We start from the raw sequence: 24139 nt of genomic DNA, 5'->3' as shown, positions 1-24139 counted from the left end.
AGTTTATGGGTTATGTTGAGTTTTTGAGCAATGTAGCTTGATTGTGTGTGTATGAAGTGTTGTAGATGGGGTATATGCATGTTTGAGGCCCCTAGGAACTTGTATGTATGTTTTGGTTGAGAAATATGCATGATCTGTGGCTTTGGGAGGCAGGAGGTTCATTTGAACCAAGTTTCTGCCATTTGGCAGAAACCAGGTTCGGCAGCCGAAGGGAGTTTCGGCCGCCGAACCCCTCTTGTGAAGGCAGCTTTCGGCTGCCGAAGGTGCCCCCGAAAAGAGACTTTCGTCTCTGTCTGGCACTTTCGGCCGCCGAAGGTGCCGCCGAACCTAGCTGAGTTTCGTCTCTGTCCAGGACTTTCGGCCGCCGAAGGTGCCGCCGAAGGTGTCCTGTTCAGCCATTTCATGCATATTTTCTGTGATGTTTTCATGATATTTTAGGGGGTTTTTGGGGGATACATTAGAGTTATGATTATATATATTGGTCCCTCATTGGAGTCCACCTGTGTAGGTTCGGACCCGAGGAACCAAGGACCCCAGCAGTGAGCCAGCTGCTGAGAGTTTGACAGAGTCAGCCAGAGGTGAGTGGAACTATACTTAACCTTTTAAATTAATAAAGTGAATGTTTTATCATGTTTCATGCATCATGACTATAATATAGGTTGTTTGCATTAGAATCACGAATATGCTACATTGCATTATTGTATTGTGGTTGATGAGGAGGGACATTGCACGACTCACTAGTCCTGTGTACGAAGTCCTGTGGTGCCCATAATAGGGCCGGGCAATAGCTCCGATTTACGAAGTCCTGTGGTGCCCATAATAGGGCCGGGCAATACGAAGTCCTGTGGTGCCCATAATAGGGCCGGGCATGGAGCTGAGGGATTTTTGGGTCGGTCCTTCCATGATGTGAAATGTTTGTGCAATGATGCATTCCATTATAGCATGTTTTAAATATCTTTTTTTATATAGTTCTACTCACTGGGCATCTAGCTCACCCCTCTCCCCTAACCCCCAGGTTTGCAGGTACGGGTTTGATAGAGAAGCAAAGAAGAGAAAAGTCATATGTATGTAATAGTTAGAGTTTGTGGACATGACAATGATAAGAATGTAATGTAGAGTTTTGAACAGTTGTGTAATTATGTTATTGAGGATAGAGTTGTGCTTGACTACAATGTATTGCTAATCCCGTTTATTTTAAGTACATGATCTTATGAGATGATGTTTATGCAAAACTAACTCAACACATGATGTATAGCCCTCCGAGGCTTTGATGAGATCCCACAGAGGGACTTCTTTTATGTATATGTTCAGAGTATGCACAGGTTGAGTTGGTGATTGATCACATGTATAAAAGAAAAGTTTTAATTTTTTTTTTTTTGAATGATGGTTGATCATGTATGGGATTGAGCAGGTTTACAGGTATATGTTCGGCTTGCTACGGGTCCCGGCGGCCTTATGCCGATCTGGATCCTAGCGCCGGTAGCGGTCCGGATTTCCGGGGCGTTACAGGGATCTTCTTCTCCTTAATTAGTTTTGTGGTGTCGGAGGTCATGTTTCGAGACTGGTCTCCTACCTCACTGGGGCCTTTTTCTCCTCATTCAGTTTTATAGTGCCAGTGGTCATGTTTCGAGACCGATCACCTACCTCACTGAGGGCTTCGTCTCCCCAGTCAGTTTTATGGTGTCGGCGGTCATGTTCCGAGACCGGTCACCTACCTCACTTGCGTCTTCTTCTCCTTAATCAGTTTTATGGTGCCAGTGGTCATATTTCGATACCGATCACCTATCTCACTGAGGGCTTCGTCTCCCCAACCAATTTTGTGGTACCGACGATCATGTTCCAAGACTGGTCATCTACCTTATAGGGGTCCTCTTCTCCTTAGTCAGTTTTGTGGTGCCAACGGTCATATTCCTAGAACGGTCACCTTCCGAGACCGGTCACCTATCTCACTGGGATTTTTACCTCCTCAATCGATTTTGTGGTGTCGGCGGTCATGTTTCGAGACCGGTCACCTACCTCACAGAGGGCTTCGTCTCCCCAACCGATTTTATGGTGCCAACGGTCATGTTCCGAGACTGGTCACCTACCTCACAGGTATCTTCTGTACCTGCTCAGAGATACTAATCGGAAGAGAAAGACGACAATTTTATTCATGCTTTCAAAAAATAGTAGATTACATTGCATGCCTTTATAGGAAATATCTCTTTAGATGTTGGATGTTCTAAGCGTGAGGTTCCAGATTTCCTTGCAGGTCTTCAATTCGGTACACCCCAGTTTTGATTACCTTGGTGATTCTGAAGGGGGCTTTCCAGGTTGGCGCTAGCTTCCCCACAATTGAACTCTTTCCTCTTGCTTTTAATCTCCTTAAAGCCAGGTCTCCGACCTTTAGGTTCCTCTCTCGGACTTTTTGGTTGTAAGATTGGGCTGCCTTCTGTTGATAAGCAACTGTTCTTATTTGGGTATTGTCTCTGATCTCTTCTAAGGCATCCAAATTGCTTCACAACTTCTCCCCATTGGTGCTTTCATCACTGAATTGGACTCAGTGAGTAGGAATCCGTAGCTCTATGGGGACTACAGCTTCTATTGTGAATGCTAATGCAAATGGTGTCTCCCCTGTTGTGTCCGAGGTGCAGTTAATGCCTATAGGATGTTGTGTAGCTCGGCAGCCCAGTTTTTCTTAGCACCATCCAACTGCTTCTTTAGCCCTTAGAGAATAGCCCCATTTGTCACTTCAATTTGGCTATTTGTCTGCGGGTGAGCCACTGAGGAGAACTTGTGTCATATGCCCATGTTCCTCGTGAAGTCTTTGAAAGATCTACAGTCGGACTACTTTCCATTGTCCAATATGAGCATCCAGGGTATCCCAAATCGGCATATAATATTGTCCCAGATGAAGTCTATCACCTTTCGGGCTGTGATAGTAGGCACAGCTTCTGCCTCAAGCCACTTGAAGAAGTACTCTACTGCCACTATCACAAATCTCCTCTGCCCTACAGTCTTAGGGAATGGGCCCAGGATATCCATCTTCCACTGTGAGAATGGCCATGGACTATATATACTTGATTGTGGCGTGGCCAGGCTGTTGATAACATTGGGTAACCTTGGGTAACCTTTGACAAATGTCACATCTTCTAACAAACTCCTCTGCTTCTTTTTTGGCTGTAGGCCAATAGTACCCCTACCGAAAGATTTTGTTTGCCAATGTAGTTATCCCTTCATGAACCCCTCAGACCCCCTGATATCTCTCGGACTACCCTGGCTGCCTCTTTTGGGCCTATAGATATTAGCCATGGGTTGGATTTCCCCCTTTGGTATAAGGTTGCCCTCACTGCTTGGTAATTGGCAGCTTTAGTTGTGATTTTTCGAGCTTCTATTTTATCCTCGGGTAACTTCCCTGCTTTTAGGTATTCCAGGTATGGGGTCATCCAGTTCCATTCTTCTTCGATCTGCATGACGAGGATTGGCCTTTTGAGGGTAGGGATATCTATTTGCTACTCGTATACTTTGTCTAGGAGTTGTTCTAGTTCTTATTATGACAACTTATTGAGCAGGTCTGCTTTTTCATTTTCTTCCTGAGGTATTCTTTGATACTGGACAATGATCTCCTGCTCTCCGAGCTCAACTTCTAGAGTTCGTATCCTGGCTAAGTATTTCTGCATGGTGGGATCCTTCGCCTGGTACACTTATGTTATTTAGTTTTCAATAAGCTGGGAGTCTGATCAGTCCAAATTTAGACTATTTTATTATGATGTTATTAATGTTAATTTACACTTTTTCTGCCTAATTTTGTGGTTTTGATCTTATTTTGCAGAAAATAGTGTAAAAATGTAATTTGGTGAAAATGCTCTTAAAACTGCCTAAAATGGAACAAAGGAGAACAAACATGCCAAGTTGCAACTGAAAAGGAGATAAATAAGGAAAGTACATTCAGCCAAGTAATTTGAAATTCAAATTTCAAATCTTCAAGAGCATTCAAAATTCAAAATTCAAAATTCAGCTTATTCAAGAAACCAAATCTCAAGAAAATGCACTTGCCTCCTAAGCATTCAAAATTCAAAAATCAAAAGAGGACATTCAAAATTTGAAATTCAAAAGAAGACTCCACCTCATAAGGAAACCTAGGGTAACACATGCATCTATAAAAGGACAACATAAGTGGCCGAACCTCTCTTCCCTTCTCTCTAATTCGGTCGAACACCTCTCCAAAGCCAAGCCACCGCTGGCCACTCTCTTCTTCTTCCTTTCTTTTATTTTTGGTTTTGTTTCAGTCATGAGTGGCTAAAACCTTTTTTTCTAGTTGAAGATTAGGTGAAACTTTGGTTGTTTTATGGATTGGGAGATCTGAACATATATTGTTTAACTTTTGTTTTTCAATATTTATGCAATTTCATGCTTAATTACATTGTTGCTTTGTGGTTTAGATCAATAGGGCCAATTGATTCTTGATTGCAAGGTAATAATTTGTTAGTTTGGATAGTTTTAAGTCTGTAATTGCTTGAATTATTCAAACACAAGTAACTCTAGGTGTAAAAACTAAGGAAATTACATGATCTAGCAATATCACCATGCGTTTGGGTAGCTAGAATTAGGTCTTTAATGCAATTGACAGTTGTTAGATGTCAAAGGCTCAAGACGTTCCTTGGCAACTTGTTGATTAGTGATTAGTTAGAGGACGTTCCCTAATTAATTTATGCTTAAGGAGGGATATGGTGGTGAGAAGCGTCTTCCATCTCCATAACTAATTTATTTAATCAAACAAAGGAACCGAAGTATCAATGATTAATCCCAACAACTGAAGTGGATCCAATTCTTTAACTAGAGCTTTTCTCATATTTGAATCTTCTTTACTTTTATTATTTGCTTTACTTTATTGCTTTTAGTATTAGTTTAATTCATCAATCTCAAAACCCCATTTTACTTTTATTGTCTATTTATTTACTTAGTCTTGATAAGAAAAATAGGTAAGTACCAATTCCCTGTGGATTCGATCCTTTTGTCACTATCTGCGGTTGTAAAATTGTTGATAACCAAAAAGATTATTTTTGATCGGTTTCGACAACCACACATTCAGAGTCATTGTTTACCCAGAAGTCGATTGCCCCACTCCCAAATAGGGGTGAGCATTCGGTCGGTTCGGTTCAAAACCGAACCGAACCGAATAAACCGAAAACTGAAATTTTAGTATTTATGAAAACCAAACCGAACCAATTTTGGTCAGAAACTGAATCGAATCGAAACGGCCTGATTCGATTCGATTTGATCGATTTTAATTTTTAATAAATTTTTTAGTTTTTACATTTTATTTTTAGTATTTTAAAATTTAATTAAAATATTTTAATCTTAATACGATTTAATTTCTTTATATTATTGAAAATAACATATTATGATCACTAATCGGTTCGATTCAGTTTTTTCAATTTTTTCTAATCAAAATCTAACCGAATCGAAATAAGTGAAATTTCTGAAATTAAAAACCGAACCGAATTGAATAAAAAATCGAACTGAATTTTTAAATTAATTTGGTTCGGTCGATTTTTTTGGTTTGAACCGAATACTGCTCACTCCTACTCCCAAAGCTATCTGCATCTCATTTATAAGGGCTTCATACTCTGTCATGTTGTTGGATGCGGGGAACCCGAAGCGTAAAACATAATACACTCTGAATCCATCTGGCCCTTTCAACAGTACTCCTGTCCCACTACTTATGTATTTTTCTGCTCTCATCATCAGCTCTACCAAGGTAGTAGGTGGTTTTCTGCACAACGATCCAAAAAACTCTGGGGAGATGGTCCCCTTTTGCATGACTTTTATTGCCCTGGCTTCATCGAGATTGGAGATTTGTAGAGCCTTCGTGTTGAACCTAGCCACCTATTCCCTTAGGGACTCATTCCTCCTCTGTTGGACCATTTTTAAGTAGCTTGTTTTTCTTTTCGTTGGGACTCCGGTGATGAACCTGCTGATAAACACAATGGCTATGTCTATAAAGCTTTTGATGCTTCCTATTTCCAGACTATTGAGCCATGCTCAGGCTGGTCCGGTAAGGGTGGTGGAAAAGACTTTACACGTCAGGGCGTCCGAGTGAGTCTGAAGCTCCATGAACGTCTTGTAGTTCAAGACATGCTCCCGAGGGTTCCCCATACCATCATACGCGGCCATTGTCGGCATTATGAATTTTTTGGGATGGTTTTTTGCTGTACCCATCTCACGAACGAGGATGAGGTTGGTAGTAGGAGGCTGCTATTGTCCCGTGCCCCCAACTCTGTTAGGAATTGCTCCTTCAACCTCTCTAGCTTCTTATCTACATCTGCCCTTTCTCTCCTTGGCCTTTTTTTCCAGCGGTGGTTTCTTTTTAGCTCTTCACATTCTGACCTTTCCAACAACTTAGAAGAATAACTTTCGGCCCTATCATTCTCGATGAGATACCTTACTACTCAGCCTCTTATTCTGGCCATAGGCTCGTTTCTCTTGCTAGCCTCTCTGTCTCTATGACCCGTCCTCCTGCTACTTTGTTGAGGGGTTTGGTGATTCAATATGGGTTGCGACTCGTTAACATTGAATCCTTCAGCTACTAGGGGTATGCTCAATAGGGTATTGAGTCCCCTTTGTTACAACATCTGCCCTAGCCAATGAGCAGTGTTTTAGAGTTGGAGAGCCATATTCTTTAGCTCCTGGTCAAATAGGGTAGTTCGGGACATGGTCCCTGCCGAGCTTGACGAGGGGTTAAACAACACAAGTGGTTGGTTTAGTGGGGCGGTAGGGCTGGAAAATAAAAATTGTGGTCCTTCTTAAGCAGAACTCAGGTCGTTTGGGGTGTTTCTGGTGTGGTTTTTGCCGTGATTGGCCATATGGATCTCAATGGGTATGATGAGGATGAGAACTCCAGTAACGAAAAGATCTCCTTCGTTTCCTACTGATGACTTCAATTGATATTCTGAGATCCAATAGAATGTTGGATTATGGTATGTGTGTGTGAACTTAGCCCGAATGACTTATGCCTCCCTTTCTTTATTTTTTTTTTCTTTTGTCCTCTAGTGACATGTAATTGTCACCCTGCTATAGTACAACCTATCATTGTCACACAGGATCGTATGTACGAACAAATTGTATTTTTTTTCATCATCAGGCAGCCATTTAATTCCCTCCGGCGCCTGTGTTGATATAATCTCAAATGTGTAGGGGTCTGTTGCCCCACTAACCCATCAAGTCAGTTGAGCTGGATCCCTCTCAGTTGGGGCTGAGCCTGCTTTGTCTGTCCTGTTGGCGCAGGGTCTGGACCACGCTTAGATGGATAGATCGACGTATTGGATTTTCACAGAGTTATAATATGATCTTCCCTCATAAACTCAAATGTGGTCTGAATATTCAAGATCCAACAGTTATCAATAATCATGTACAATATACTCATTATTTTGTTAAAAGTTAAATAACTTATATTATTTAACTATTCTTAAAATTACTATATTTTTATTTATTGTAATGTGTATTAAATAGGATATATTAATAAGCTGATAAAAAAATTATCATCTAAAAAAACTAATATATAATAAATTAATATCCTTATGAGAAAGATTACTTTTCTTCTTTTTTTCAAATAAAAAACCCACCTTGCTGAGCACGAGTTCTTTTTCTTATTATTATTATTTTTTTTTGAAAAGTCCCACCTTGTTGAGCAAGGCATAGAATTCCAACGTCGTGAGACATGAGTTTATTTTAAAAATTTATTTTTAATTAAAAAACCAATTACTGAGCAGCCATAGAATTCCAAAGGTTGGCTCTTAGTCCTTATAAATTGTTGCAGAATTTGGGGTTCCCATTGCGCAAAGGCAGGGCCTTGGCTGAAATGTTTTACTTGTGTATGTTTGCTTGCCTTTATCCACCAATGTCTTTATTGCCTGCTTTGTTCTATTAAGAGAGGACCATGATGATAAAATATTGTTCGCTCGTCGTGCGTAATGGCAAAATTTGCCTTGCCGACACTGCTTTCTTCTTCTGAGTTCTCTCTCTAATGCTTCTTTTATGTGTAATTTCATGCAATTTTCTTGCATTTTCTTTTTAAATTTTTTTTAATGTCTTTATTTATTTTGTTAAATTTAATCCCTTTGCACACGGACTGCAGATATTACGAGGAAAGGGAAATATTTATATCTGTTTATTAAATTGTATACTTATTAAATTTCATTTTTTTTGCTTTTTAATTTATAAGGAGATATGAAGAAAACTCGAACCTAGCTTCAGCAAAAATGTGTTTAATAAACAGATACACCATACCAGGTTAGGCTGTTAAATATCATTCTTCTTGCAAGATCATTGCAGAAATTACAAAGGAAAGAAGCTTATGTCTCCTATGAAATATAAAATAGTTGCATAGGCCTGTTTGGATGGAAAAGAATTTTTTTTTTTTTCCCCTCAAGTATTGTTAAAAAATTAGTTAATTATTATTTCCCCTTTCTCGCAGGCCCTGTTGGCTCATGGCCACAGTATCGGGGATTGTGATGAAATATAGGCATTACCCGGAATTGAAGCGGAGACATGGAAGCACAGGACTGAAGCTCTCAAAAACCGGACTCACATTCATATCTTCACAACAGATTCAAAATAGTGACACTGCACGACTGGGCCAATATTGAAGGGAAAGCTTACAAGCTACAATTAAACCAAAGCCATAAATACAAAAGCGTTTTAACAAAAAGCGATAAAAGGAAGTTTAAAACACATTTACAACAGAGACGCAAGTCCTCAAGACTCTTTACAGATAAACAAGTCCACATTTTCCCACTACTTAAAGACACAAAGTACATAAACTAGACCTCATATTCGGTTCTTTTCCTAGAGGCTGAAATGTGTAATGTAATCCTCATTAGCAGCCTTCTGAGTTTGTCCACCTCTTCTATCCTAGCACAGCAGGAAGCCACTGTTGTGTTTCCCTGACTAGCTATACACTTCATAATTTCTATGCCAGTATCTTCCATTAGCTGCAAAACTAAACCCTTAGCACAGCAATACTACAGCATTTTCACACAGAAGCAACACCAACGGTCCCACGAGAAGTAGCACCTTGATTGGCCAAGAAGCGGACGACAACACACGTAATATTGTCTGCACTGCCTCTCTGGTATGCCTCCTGCAACAACTTCTTTGCAGCCTGCTCTGGGTCCTCAATCGGCTTGGTCATTTCAACAGCTTCCTGAGAAAAAAAGATACTGCATCAGGTGGTGCTGGCAACAATAAACAGCATATTCTCTGTCCTAAACTGAGTTTTTTCTGTTCTTTCTTTTTTTTTTGTCAAAGCTCAACAGAGTTTAAATATGCAAAGAAATCTAATCAAATACTATGACTAAATCCACCCTTGATGATACGAGATTGTACTAGGTAATAAAAGTTATCATTGCAAACCTCATTGGTGACAACATCCCATAATCCATCACTTGCAAGGATAAGAAACTCGAGTGAGCTATCAATCTTTTCTTCCTGCAATTTCCAAAAAGATATTCAGAGCTGAAATGCACTCAAATTTCAAGTGGAAGCAAAAGAAGACAAAAGAATATCAGAAGCGTTTTCACATTACTGACCAACTCATCTTATAAGCACCTTTTTTCGTGGTAATTGGAGTAACGCATTAGATAAGATTACTAGAGAAATCTAAAATGAAAGAATAGATGAAGTGATCAACAAAAGCTTTTGAAAGTTTATCAGGCTGATTATTTGTACCTGCATGCTTGCACATGCACACAAACAAAGTCCACAGCACGTGTTGCCATTGGCAACTTCTCTTTCTAAGCTAAATTAGGAGTTAGTCATCTGATACTGCCAGCCTTTTTTTTTAAATCACTTGTTAGCTCCTCAAATATGTTTAGCATATGCTTAAGCACCTTTTTTCGTGGTAATTGGAGTAACGCATTAGATAAGATTACTAGAGAAATCTAAAATGAAAGAATAGATGAAGTGATCAACAAAAGCTTTTGAAAGTTTATCAGGCTGATTATTTGTACCTGCATGCTTGCACATGCACACAAACAAAGTCCACAGCACGTGTTGCCATTGGCAACTTCTCTTTCTAAGCTAAATTAGGAGTTAGTCATCTGATACTGCCAGCCTTTTTTTTTAAATCACTTGTTAGCTCCTCAAATATGTTTAGCATATGCTTACCACATTGACAACAAATTTATATACATAAAACAAAAATGATAGGGGTGTTAACGAACCAGGCTATTCAGGAGTTATTCAAGACTCAGCTCTATAAAAACTCGACCGGACTCAACTCTTTTTCTAAATGAGTCAAGTTCAAGCTTAGCAATATTCACCTCGTTCGGGTTGGTGAGTTTGACTTGTTTCCAAGTTTATGGGCAAATTCGCGAGCTGACTCGTCAAACGAGTCCGTGAGTAATCTGGTTCATAACTTGTAAATAGGTTCAATGATAGGCTTATTTATAAACTCGTGAAAAAGGCTTATGGGTTAGATCATTTGTGATTCATCCATAGTTTTGTATTTTAAAAATTTAGAGTTATATTTATTTTAATTGTGGTTTTTCTATAGCTAATCTACTATTTAAAACCATAGCATAATCGTTATAAAAGTATATATTTATAAATATAATTACTTACAATTTAATTTTAAATTTGTAATAAAAATCAAGTTAATGCTGTAATTCTATGAGGAATAAATTAGTATATTAAATAATAAATATGTTTTAATATAAAATACTGAATATTAAGTAATGTTATAAGTACTCTTTGATTTAAAAAGTTATAAATACTCTAATATTTGAATTAAAACTAAATGATAATGCATTAATAATAAAATGATAATATATTAAAATTTAATAATTATAATTTAGCTTGTTTTCAAATTTAGTTGTTTTATGTTATTTAGTGGAATTATTTGTTTTTATTTGTTTTATGTTGTCATAATTGGTTTCTTATCTTCTTGTAATATGTTATGAACTCCTTTTATTTTTTGTACTATTTGAAACAATAATGATTAATGGCTCATAGAAATGAAAATGTGTGCAAAACAGGTTTGATTTAATTTCTAAATCAAGCTCGAGCTCAGGCTTTGTTTTATCGAGCTCGAGATCGATCTTTGTAACAAGCTCATTTTCAAGCTTAAATGAACTTCTAACAAGCTGAACTCAAGCTCAAGCCTGCATTAAATGTCATAAGCCTAACTTAAACTTTCTATAACTCGGCGTGATTTGCATCCCTACGAAATGGTCTAGACAAGAAGAATCAGACCTGAATTTCTGGATCAGCAACAACATACTGCTTCAAAAGCCTATCACCAAATGCACGTGAGACAGCAAGAACTCCACCGACTCTCCACGTCCCTGTTATTGTATTTTTAGTCATCAAGCATGTAAAGGAAGAAATTAAAGAAGAGCTATTGATAAATTAATAAAATGGAAAGAATGTAGTCCTTGCCTGCCCACATAACAAACCCTCCAGCATCCTCAATCCGTTGCCGCTCGTCAGTTTGGTCCGGCTTGTGATCTCGAGAAACAGCAATAGCTGCATAAGAGGGCAAGAAAATTTAACAACTTAATTTATGAGACAACTAAATAGCACAGTAACCTGCAAATTTTCAACAAGGTTCTCAAAAGGCACAGAGGTGTACCTTTCTGACATATAATTATAAAATCACCAAATAGCAGAAGAATTTTTTTTCTTTAACACTCCATCCCATAGCATTTACTGTTTCTTGTTTAACTATCCTATACTGGTATCCTATTTGAAAATTCTGGGATATTTGCCTGGCGTTTTCCTTTCACATTGGGATGAAAGGAGGAAAAGAATTACCTTTTCTGAAAGTAACATCCAGTGAGCATCGGAAAAAGGTAATGATCATACTAAAGTCCAATTCCCATTTCGAAATTTCATCATATCACAAGTCATCATAATCTGGAGCTATTTCTTACATATCCTGTTAGACTTCTGTCTCCAGAATTATAGGCAAAGAGCAAAGGTTTCTCTTCACACTCTTCCAGCAATTTTACCATTCTATCTCACATGGCTTTATTCTATTTCTTCCCATTTCCTCTTTATGTATTCTTCCTAATTATTAACCAAAATATCCTAGCAATACCATATCTAATTAGTTTGAGACATTAAAACCATAAATCTCCCATGCAAACATATTTAACAGAACTCTATCACCTAACTAGTAATTCTTCTGAATCTTACCATTGCCACCTCGGCATATGACAGCTCTAGAGTCTCCAACATTGGCAACAAGTAAACGATCACCAACAAGAATGGCTGTGGAAGCAGTTGATCCAGCATCTCTGTTCTGAGTATTTTCAGATTTCAGAAATTCAGAGTCTGTATGATTGTATGCATCAGCTGCAATGGAAAGGAAAATTTTAAGACTAGCATGATTCATGAAGTTACGTTTGTCGATTGAAGGATTTAAAAATTGTCAAAACATAGAATATATTGAAGGTTAGGAATTGAAACCTATAGCAGATTTTGTATCAGAAATGAACTTTGGATGGCTGATCAGGTTACTGAAAAGGTTCTGTTTCACATATTCAGCAGCACGTGCACCTCCATGACCTAAAGAACAAAACAGATATTTTCTGCATTATCTATCTACATATTTAAAGGAAACCAGCAAAAATATGGAAATGTGCCATGATGTTAGAACCATACAAGAAGCCAGCACCATATAGTTACATTTTCATATTTCAGTCAAAAAGCCCTAACCAGGAATTGACAAATGGTAGAACAAACTTGTATAGCATCCAGCAAAAAAAATCCATACTGACACTTGAAAGATGGCTTCAATTATTGCAACACATTCGGCCCAAGAAGAAACAAATCATTTCTGCAACTTTCCCCCATTGGAAGCTACAGTAAATATAAACAGCTAATATACTAATATATCAAAAGTTTGATCTCATCTAATGACTAATTGTGGTAAGGGTAAGGCATGTTTATGAAGGAAGATTATCAATTCAAATCCAAAAAGAAACAAAACCCAAGAACTTCCAAAAGGCTCTATGGAGATAACTGCAAGAATTATCAACTCACTACACTTTCACATACAAATTAACACTTGTACTGCACTAAAAAGGAACACTAAATAAGTGACGAGTGAGAGACACAAGGAATTAATAATTAAATGAACACTGTCCATTCTGCATTTGGTGGATTTTCCATTACCAAATCTGCATTTCATGATCATATATTTTGCAAAAGTAATCTTACAGTTCATAACACTTAAAACACTAAAAAGATAGAGGGAGAGAGAAACCATCAAAAACTCCAAACAGACCAACTATCTCTCCATCAACACCATCAATTCTTGTCTCATAAAAATCTTCCATGGAAGCTCGTTTCCCAGGAGAACTTGCATATCCATAGCTGAATTTTCCATTCTGACTGTTGCAGAAAACACGTAAAATTTATTGTTAGACAAGTCCCATGAACTCCAAATGAGACACTAGAAACATTACATCTTTGTCAGCATAAAAGATTGAAGTACTTATAAAATTAAAATAAAATTTCTTCAAAGCAATGACGAACTAGATGAGGCCTCTACTCCAAGTAGGCAGACAAACATGTTCTACCAAATTCATAAAAAATAATTAAAAAAGCACACCAACAAAGTAAATGAATGTATAAAAGTACACAAAGACAAATAAATAGTTCAGCATGGATACTCCACTGACTTTGAGAAAGCATATAATAGAGAACTTCATAAAAACAACAGGTAACATGTTGATATTAGGGAAAAAAAGTTCAAACTAGACAACGACAAGGACGAGGGATGTTAATCTAAGATGAGCTGTCATCATGCATTGAAGGCTGTGATTAAATTTTGAGAATAGCTTCGTACAACTTTTTATTATTTCAGACAGAATTAGACAAGTATATTCAATTAAAGTTTATATTGAGATTAAACAGGCTGACATGTTAAACTAGGACTATCAACAATTAGATTTCACATCAAGATTGACATAAATGAAGGTTCCATTACTCACCTATGTTTGGCTTTTATTTAGTTGTGAGCCAACCGTTCTAAAGCTACTGTCATATTTGAACAAAGAAGCTGAAGTAGGGGCAAGTACTAAAATAAATAAATTCACTCAAGATAAAAGGTTCTGACAACAGGTAGACATTAAAAAGAAAATACAAAGGAAAATAAGAGAAAGAAAGATGCAGATCTTGTTGTGTACTGCAGTATGCAACAAATCCATCAAACTAGTTTCAATGAACAACGGTGGCTATGAGAACAGCGAATTGAAACATTGATAATCTGATTCCAACCACATCAAAGAGAGATAATAATGCTTTAAACTAATACAATTATTTAATCCCATCTGAATTTTGAAATGATAAAAAGTCGCTGGAAGCCCCTCGAAAATTTTATCAGTCTTTAAAGCAATATGACAAATTGTTAACTTCCAAGTTAACAAAATAACAAGATGCATCTTGCATAAAAGGAAGTATACACCCAAAACACTTAACCTTACAAATATTACTTTTGCGATAGTTACATAAAGACTGCTTAAATATTTCCATCTAAAGCATATAACCTTAAGAAGCTTGAGAATAAAAGTTTATCGTAAAAATAATACATAATTTTTTTTCCAATGCAATAATGTTACTCAAATTCACGGGTTTAAAATGACATTTTAAGACACATGAATCCTCCATCCACGAGTTGGATTTGCAAAGTCAAGTCCAAGGAAAAGAATGAGAAGTCATTCTATAAGAGCAACATTGGCGTGTATCCACACGAAAAATCTAATAAAATCAAATCCGACAAAGAACACAGCAACAACAACTAACAAGTTACCTTGCAAGAGGAAGTTCAACAACCAACAAAAAAAAAAGTGATTTAGAGTCTACTTTCTCTCGTTTTGCACATTGCCAAAGTATAGAAAACGACATCCGAGAGATTTCCAACTGATAATAGAAGCAAAGAATCATAATAACGTAGACCTTTGGAACTTCATACGATAATTAGTAAGCCCCACATGCATATAGATTTCAGTATTTATTTGCAGAAGCACTAACAACAAAATCCGACAGCATACCACCAACCATTCAATTCCTTTTCTCTATTCTTTCCATTAATATCTTATATTTTCCTTCTAAGAAAATATTAGCACCCACAGCCAATCAGATTAAGATTACTGCAAAATTCGATCTTAGTGAAGAAACAAAATAACAAGAATCTTCTCTAAAGCTACCAAAATTAATGATAATCTTAAGCTTTAGATATAACCCATATTAGGATGGCCTCTTTCCAAACAAATACAGTGACTTGATAAAGTTAATAAACCAATTAAGAATGGTGTTGACACAACCAACATAGTACCAATCACAGCAAGTAATCGTCATTATTATTTGACAAATTCACAAAATTGGACACAGCATGAATGGTAATCAACAAGCAAGCTGAAGCAAAAGGAAAAAAAAAAAAAAAGCATACAAATAAATCATGAAAACAGACAACATAATTGACAAATACACATAACAGAACCGTGTAAATTATAAAAGAAACATTTAGAGGATTAAACCAAAGACAATAGTAAACAAAAGGATCAAACAAAAACGTCTATAGATCTAAGCAAGGGTTGATAAAATATTAAAAGGTTTAACCTGAGACCACCACCGCTCACGGGCGCATTATTAGCATAAACCGGGTTTGAAGATGACAGGACTGAATTGAGGTAACCCATACTCTTGCTAAAACTTTCAGCTTGCCCACCTTTTATCTCTTTGATCAAGGCTAGAGAACAAAGTAAACAGCAGTAACAACAGTTTTGATGTTTATTAGCGAATAATTAGCCTACCCTCAACCCCTATGGTGTTGACATTTATGGTATTATTTCTAATTCAGGAATTATCGAGCTTAACCTGCAAATAAACAAAAATTTCAAAGCTTTAGCACATAAAAACACTGAAATCTAATGAACAGATCGATCTTAGAGTTGTAATGACATGCATAGCACATTCAATCCAAGAATAACGTAAAAAGCATCAAAATTTTTGTGTTGATAATAGAATTGAATGAGATTAAACTGGTTAAACGCAATAAAAACGAAATTCAATAACAGATAAATGAAAAGTACCAACAAAAAAGAGAGAATGGATCTTAGGGAGAGAGAGAACCTGAAGGAAAGGGAAATGAAATGCCATGAGAAACAGAAAGCTTAAAAGGCGTTAAAAAGCGAAAGGAAGAGTAAAATGAGAAAGAGAGAAATTTCTAGAGAAAGAAGAGAAGGAGAAAACAAGAAGCGATTTCTGTTTCATTTCAGTTTTGGCTTTGGGTTTTGTTGAAGGAAGAAGAACACAAGCGAAAAAACCAGATCAATTTTTCTGAAAATTAAAAAAAGAAAATTGAAAATATTTTTAGTTTTTCAGTTAGCTTAAAATAAGGGGATTTTGTTATTGTTCTATTTCATGCCAAAAATGGGTGTATTACGCGTCGAGGTTGCGTGAGGCAGGTTTACGGTAGGACCGATTCAAAGCCAAAGTAGCTAATGTGAACAAATCGTCTCCCCTACTGTTTTCTTTGACACGTGTCGTGCATGCAAGATGCTGTTATTGCTTTTCATTTTGTAGTGACTCACAGGGTAAATTTCCTTTTGGGTTAATGAGAGTAGTTATCTCCTATGCTTTGACTTTCTAGGCATCTGCTCTGCTGCACCGAATTCCTCCTCCACCTCTCTTCGCTAGAATTGTCCATATGTATGGAGTAATTAATACTCCAGTTTTATAATCCCATCTATTTAAGATAAAGCCTTAATTATGTTGAAAAATCCAATGGCTTGCATTAGGGAGATTCTTTTATATTTATTAATTTTAATCTAATTTAAATGTTGGTATTTTTCATAGATAATAGTCAAATATGGTGAAAATATTATTATTTTTATATAATTATTGATATAGTTTATTTTAATTATAACTAAATTTAGTATAAATTAATCAAACAAGATTTTGAAGTTTTATACTTATTTTAGTATGATGGTAAAATATTTCCTTTTCCTTTGTAGTTTTAGTTAGTGTTAATTCCGAAATCGATTGAACATCTGAAGAAGGATGGACACATAATTATGGTGATGAGAATTCTCCCTTATATTTTTACTTTGATGACTTCAAGATTGATTGAACGTTTAAAGAGTGAATTTTTCCTTCATACTTTTATTTAATTTATATAATAATAATTTCGAGAAGGATAATTACACGATTGGAGCTTAAACTATATTTTGGAGAGCATAAACTTCCCTTGATATAATGTGATTTAGTAAAAACGTGGTGATCATTCTTCTCTACCTCCCCATCCCTTTATATTTGCTCTTTTGTCCTCTACAATAGTAAGCTATAGTATTTTTTTCTTTTTTTTTTAAAGGTTGGTACACGGTAGCAGTACCAAATTCAGATGGATAGTAATAAGCTCATTAAATGCTTAATCGGCAATGCCAAATTCAATTTACATTATGTGTGTTTTTTTTATTATCGTAATGATAGATAAGTAGTATTTGATTGAAATTGAAAAAATACTTATAAAATTGTGTAATATAAAATTTTGATTTAATTTTTATTTTTTTAATTCAGTTTAATTTTTATTTTTAAATTTTTTTTAATTATTTTTAATTTGATTTTATTAGAAAAAAATAAATAAAATCGAATTAAACTGATTATTAAATAATATTATATTATTTTTATAATATAGAAATATTAAACCATAACTAAAATTAAAATATTTTAATTAAATTTTAAAAAATTAAAAATAAAATATAAAAAATAAAAAATTGATTAAAAATTCCACCACCGAACTAAATCAAATTGATTTAATTTAAATTAATTTTTATTTAAAATTAATTTAATTTTCATAAATACTATTAAAAATTAATAATAGTTGAATTCAATTAAATCCAACACCTAAATACCGAGACAGTAAAATATGACCGTGATATTTTTTTGAGGGCTACTAACACATTACGGTTGGAATTAGCGGGCCTCAATTTTTGGAGATGGTCCACTGTGAGTCCTATGGCCTCGCCTAAGCCCGGTTACCTCAATGAGCTCAAACTTCAATATTTTATAAGACCATCATTTATATTCAGCTGATACTTTATTTTCACGAGTCATCACTTAGTATAATAAAATAAGAATTTTGTTAATTTTATTAATTTGTGCTTCAAACAATCCCTTAAAGTTGGTTCAGCAACATTTGAAATTAGCTTAAATTGACAAAAATAAAAAAAATACTAAAAATAACAGTAAGGTTTAAAATGATAATTACTTGTTATTATTCTTAAATGATACATTCAAAATATGAATTTTTATTCCTTAAATTATAAGTAGTCAAATTATTGAAACTAAGTATGCTTAATTTGAAAACCGAATTTTGTAAAGGGATAGAGAAAGAAGAAAGCGTCAAGTACATTTAACATGAAACTACAATAATCTAAGTTATTAAGAAATTTACAATGTATTTGAGAAACAGAAAAATATTAGAGGCTAGGAGCAAAAGCGGGTCAATGGGTTTTGTCCGTTCACAAATTATACATAAAACAATATAGACGTCTCTATTTAATGCTTCATTGATTAAATTACTAATTTGAGATCAATCCCCATTAATGGAGACAATGATATGATCAAATATTCATGCATTAATGACCTACTCTCCTAAAATTATATCAATCAGTCTAATTATTAAAAATAAAAGTTTTCTTTCATTAGTATTTAATTATATCAAAATATTTTATAATTGTTTATTTTAAACGATTGTTTAAATAGGGACCACATTCTTAAGATATTGACAAGAAATTTGTAATAATGTTCCCTTGCATGGAGGAAAACTCACTGTGAGAATGAAAGAGACACATCGTCTGTCTGATTAGTTCTTATCTTCTCCTTCCACCTCCATTGTCCTTCTAGAGAGGAAAGAAGAAAGCTAAGTTCCTATTTTTGTCATCCGGTGAGATGGTGAAGGATCTCTGGGTCCCGGAGTATGTGCTTCCATAATTAAAGGTCTGTCTTTATTTCCCTGCTAAATAAAAGGACTTAATTTTTTATTTATTTACTTTACACAAACTAGCAATGAATATCAGACCATCTCACCATGTAGAACACATCTAAGCATTTGCTTCGAAGACCAAGCTCCACTTTCAAAACCAACTACCTCTGTTCAATTGTTGAGGCTAACTGTGGCTGCATAACAACGCTGGAAACATCTAGGAAGCAACAGGATACTTTCTGATTCGCCTCCAAAACCAGTGAGCTCTCTTTGCAGCTGGATGTGAAGGACCTGAAGTATATGGTCTGTCAGAAATGCCGAAACATAAAATCATAAAGGAGGTCCTGCATTTCTTTGGTGTGTATCAGATACTATTAATGAAAGATTATTAATCCTATAGGTCATCAAATCCATAGATTCTCACAGCTGCAGGAAGTGCATACATACAAAAACAAAAGTCTGGTCATTAAATCTTTTTTTCTTTTTTTGAGAATATCATCAAATCAAATGTTATACTCAACTGTACAATATCATACTCAATACTATAATCCACCATCAAAACATTAATTATTACTAGTATCAACATCAAGAACAAAACTTATAAGACCTAAGTGATACTTTAATACAAGTAATTTGGCCTGGAGAATCTCTCAAATTTCAGGTACCACCTCAAAAACTGTTGCATACTGATAAGCAAATATTAGACGCTGCATCTCAGTAAGCACAAAATTGATCTCATGCAGATCATGATTTGCAAGCAATGGGGAAAAGTTAATTGCCAAGCACCACTAAAGACATAAGATCAAAACACCCTCCCCCCCAAAACAAGGGGGAAAAGAGAGAGAGAGAGAGAGAGAAAAAAAGCAAAAGGCTATCACGATCATCACAGTATTTGGGAGAAGCTTACCCCTCTTCAAACTTTTTGCTTGGGGTTAAGGATCACCCATATGTTATGGCCCATAAGGGTCCATTTTGTCGCTCTAATTCAAAGAACATACAACATAAAATTAAACCAAAAGTTACCAGTAGCATGAATCAACAAATGCATGTTTATACCTATGAATCTCTGCTTGAAAATAAGATTACCTTATTAAGAAGCAAAATCTTCTGATTAAAGCATGAAGCGGATTGTGTACAAGAGAACTGAATTTTTAAGGACTAGATTGCCCTGCCAGTCAGTCTAACTAAGTCCATCTCACAGATCCATTATTGCAGATGAGAAGTTCCCTCAAAATTCTTCTTATATCAGGATTTGGGTCCACCTAAGGCCTTCCAATGACAAAAGGATACGTACTCTCCACAACTTGCAATTCAGATCCAGAACCTTACCTGTGCCTTCAAGTGATCCCAAAGCCCTTCTCACCACTGTGTCGTCCCAGGAAAGGAGAAGTATATATACATAACATCATATAGCTGGTTCTATTGCCTGAAATAAATCATAGACTCAGCAGAGCCCTTCTCACCATTGTGTTGTCCCAGGGAAACGAGAAGTTAAAAATATACATAACACCATAATGTTGGTGCTATTGCCTGATATAAATCATGAGCTTAGCAGATCCTTGAAAATCCATTGGCCATCATGCCTATTATTCAGATGTTGAGACTCCCCATATTGATTCAATTCAAATTTAACACTTCTACAGTTACCAGTAGTTGGCTTGGAACAACCAAAGGAATTTATGTTGTTGCTTATCAGCCAATGAATAATTAAACCAGGCTCAAGGGGCAGGGACAGGGGTGGTCCACTTGTGACTTAATTGATCTCTAAAGTTACTAAAGCCCAGAAAAGTAGCAAAACTTGCTTGCTATGGAAAAAGCTTTCAATTTCAACAGCCATGTTCCCAGAAGTTCCCCACGTAAATATTTCGTTATGATATTAGTACTTCTAAATTTCTACTCATGTACAACTGAAATGTAGAGTCTTTAACACTCGGGTTTTATTCATAAATGTTTATCTTTTTTTCATAAAACAATTTGAATAATTTAAAAACAGAGGCTGAACAACTTCGACATGTCAATATTGCCTTGCTGACATTATGTCCTTACAAATAAAATTGATCAAACCACTGATCATAAATCCAGCAAGAGATGGAGAAGATAAATAAAACTAACTGTATATGATAAAGAATAATATTGCAAACCTCAAATTCTCAAGATTGTCTAGTCCCATCACCAAAAGATGCTTGCTCGTGTCCTTAACTGATTGGATCAAAACCTCCAGGAATACATCCCAGAGAAAGAAAATCATTTGCCAAACACAAAAGACTCCTGATAAACAAAATGCACAAGCTGAAAGAATAAAAGACTCATCAACAAATACAAAATGTCAACTCTCAAATAAAATGCACTGGAACAGTTTTTGGAATAATCACCATGCAGAAAGAACTTTTAATTTACAGATGGAAGACTTTCGGTAATGTAATAACTTGGAATGGTTGAGGGAAATAGATACAGAGAAATTGACATTGAGATGTGGTAAAATACCTTTTAACACACACAAAAAAAAAGTGCCACGTGCATGCTAAAATACTTCATATGTAGTCGAACAAAATTATACTTACCAAGAGGGAAAAACTGAAGTGGTTCTCTCATCAGATCATCAACCAAACAGCCAGTACCATTTGAATGACCCCGACATTGTAATGGTGATGAATACCTCCCAAGGCTCCTATCATCGTAAAATCAAAATTATGCAAGAAGGCCTGGTTTCCTGGATGAGGACCAGCATGGGAAAATCTAGTAAGTGCATTATAAAACTACTTGGTAATTCATAATAATGATAATGAATTTCAGTACAAACTGAAAATACTGACATGAGCATGGAAAAACACACATGGGTGACAAATGATAGAAGCAGCGGTAATAGGTAAAAATGTTGTTGGGACACAATACTCAGCCCCAGCCTTCAAGGGTGTATTTAGGAAGAAATAGAGACAGCAGAATGTTTCTAGAAGTGGACAGATGGAAGGTAATCAAAGAGGGAATAATTCTGTTAGAAGGAATTAAGGAGATACCATTTCCAGGGACATTTGAGCATAGAGACAGCTATATAGAATGAATCCTCGTAAGGAGGGGGGTATGCCTGATTTTGGGAATTTGTTTGTGGCAATAGTTGGGCTAGCTTGAGCTAATATTTCTATTTCTATTTCTTTTCTGTTGTTCTTATTTGAGAATACTGAGTGTTTAGGAACTATTAATCTCTTTCAGTAAAGAATTCTGCCTTCCTCTCTTCTCTTTCTCCTTAATCTGTGTGTCGTCTACTCCTGCCTCTATCAGCAACCATAGAGGGAAGCAAAGCATCCAGCACTTTTCCCTTCTAGATCCTCTAGGATGTAATCAATTTCATCAAACATGTGCTTACCTGTTCATTCAAGATAGACCTGAATATGACTACAAGAATGTACAATCTCATTAAACAAGCAAAAAAAAAAGAGTAAAGTTAATGTACAGAGCGATCAAATAAAATGAAAATTTAAAGAGATGCATCGCAGTAAGTTAAATTAGAAAGCAAACTGTGTGTGTTCTCGTGACTCATCTGTATTAACTCAGGGAGTAATAAGGACGAATCCACCCCTCAGGAGAGATAAGGATGCTGTGTTTAGGCTTGAGTACGGGAGTGATAAGGTGTAATTTGTAAATAATGTTATTTGGATGAGTCTTTGTGGTTGAGATTCTTTGGGTGATCCGTTCTCTTTCAAGTGAGGTTTTTCATTATTTTTCTCCACTTTTCTAGCAAACTTAGTTATTAATCTTTTATTTAAGCTGAATGTATACTGATATTCTTTGTATTATGAAGTCTTCACATTAATAAAGAATACTTCTTCTTCACTTTGTTATTTTGGTATCAAAGCATAACGATCTGCTCGCCATGGCTTCTACTCTAAATGTAGCTAATTTTGTAACCCTCAAACTCAAGCAATCAAACTATCCCTTGTGGAGAGAACAACTTTTGAGCTTAGCAGAAAGTCAAGAATTGTCAGATCACCTGACTACTGGCTTCCCTGAAGATCAAAAATTCGTTACCCCTCCCAACCCAATCCCAGAAAATTATCAACCACAACACTCAGACGTCTTCAAAGCATGGCAAAAGTCTGATAGATTACTTCGTGGGTGGATTTATGGCACCCTGAGCGAGGAATCACTCGGACTTGTCATCGGGCTAGAAACAGTTCGAGCTGTTTGGAATGCATTGAAGGATGCATATGCCCAAAATTCTCAAGAGAGGGAGTTTACTCTCAGACAGCAATTGACCTATTTTCGCAAAGAGGAAAATCGGTCCATCCCTGATCATCTGCGCTTGTTTAAAGAACTCTGCGATAGTTTAGCCGCAATCGGGAAAAAAGTACCGGACGAAGAAAAAGTCTTTTGTCTCCTCACAAGTCTGGGACCCCAGTACGAGACGTTTACTACGACGATGCTTAAACCACCGCGACCCAGTTTTAATGAACTGGTCTCTCAACTCAAGAACTTAGACCAGCGTCGACAGTGGTTCTCCACACAAAGCGAAACGGGTCTCGAACAAATCTCCCATGTCGCTTTTTATGGAAATCAAAGAAATTCTTCCAGTAAGTCTTCAAATCGGCAACCCAAGTTTAATTCCCAAGGGCGTGGTTTCCAAGCCCAGCAAACACAAAACTCTTTTTCAAACAAGGATTCATATTCTTCCCAACGACGACCTCCCCCGACAGGTCGTAGACGGATGACACAAGCAGAACGAGAGCAATACAAGAACGAAATATGCCAATACTGCAACAGAGAAGGTCATGTCGCGAAGATCTGCTGGTGGATTCCACAAGAAAAACAAAGCACACCTGCCCAGGCACTTTCGGCACTCACATTGGATACAGACGTCATAGATACAGATTGGGTTGCAGACTCAGGGGCGTCAAACCATATGACAGGTAACAAAGGTTTATTACATAAATTAACAGACTATTATGGACCAGATTCCATAACCATCGGCGATGGAACATTCCTCTCCATCGATGGTGTTGGAAAGACGTCTATAGAACAGAAACAAAAATTACCACTTTCAAGTGTACTCTCTGTTCCAGCTCTTCAAAAAAATTTACTTTCTGTAAGTCAATTAACAGACGATTATGATGTGAATTGTGAATTTTCTAACGTTTCGGTTTCTGTTAAGGATCGACAGACGGGACAGGTACT

The 24139-nt window shown here is 36.2% G+C and overlaps 1 protein-coding gene and 1 long non-coding RNA gene across 7 annotated transcripts; both read right to left on the bottom strand.

Moving 5' to 3' along the window:
- Positions 1-8623: 8623 nt before the first annotated feature.
- Positions 8624-16384, bottom strand: LOC110603817 (probable protein phosphatase 2C 59). The gene is made up of 10 exons (XM_021741745.2): positions 16120-16384; positions 15607-15864; positions 13250-13377; positions 12451-12549; positions 12178-12336; positions 11419-11505; positions 11233-11324; positions 9394-9468; positions 9055-9184; positions 8624-8972 (listed from the first exon to the last, which is right to left on the bottom strand). The coding sequence occupies exons 2-10, from the start codon at positions 15684-15686 to the stop codon at positions 8929-8931; spliced, it is 894 nt and encodes a 297-aa protein (XP_021597437.1). The 5' UTR covers positions 15687-15864; positions 16120-16384; the 3' UTR covers positions 8624-8928.
- Positions 16385-18669: 2285 nt separating this feature from the next.
- On the bottom strand, positions 18670-22646 carry LOC110603162. 6 transcript variants are annotated; one of them, XR_002486107.2, is made up of 7 exons: positions 21787-22641; positions 21535-21683; positions 21115-21241; positions 20060-20399; positions 19881-19953; positions 19078-19264; positions 18670-19003 (listed from the first exon to the last, which is right to left on the bottom strand). It is a non-coding gene; the product is annotated as an uncharacterized LOC110603162 (long non-coding RNA). The 6 variants fall into 6 exon arrangements; XR_002486106.2 differs by lacking the exon at positions 19881-19953 and having other exon boundaries at positions 19078-19278; positions 21787-22638; XR_002486104.2 differs by lacking the exon at positions 19881-19953 and having other exon boundaries at positions 21115-21262; positions 21787-22632.
- Positions 22647-24139: the final 1493 nt, after the last annotated feature.

Source organism: Manihot esculenta, chromosome 16 (assembly GCF_001659605.2).
Source record: "Manihot esculenta cultivar AM560-2 chromosome 16, M.esculenta_v8, whole genome shotgun sequence".
Lineage (NCBI taxonomy): Eukaryota > Viridiplantae > Streptophyta > Magnoliopsida > Malpighiales > Euphorbiaceae > Manihot > Manihot esculenta.
This window is presented reverse-complemented; position numbering and strand designations above follow the sequence as displayed.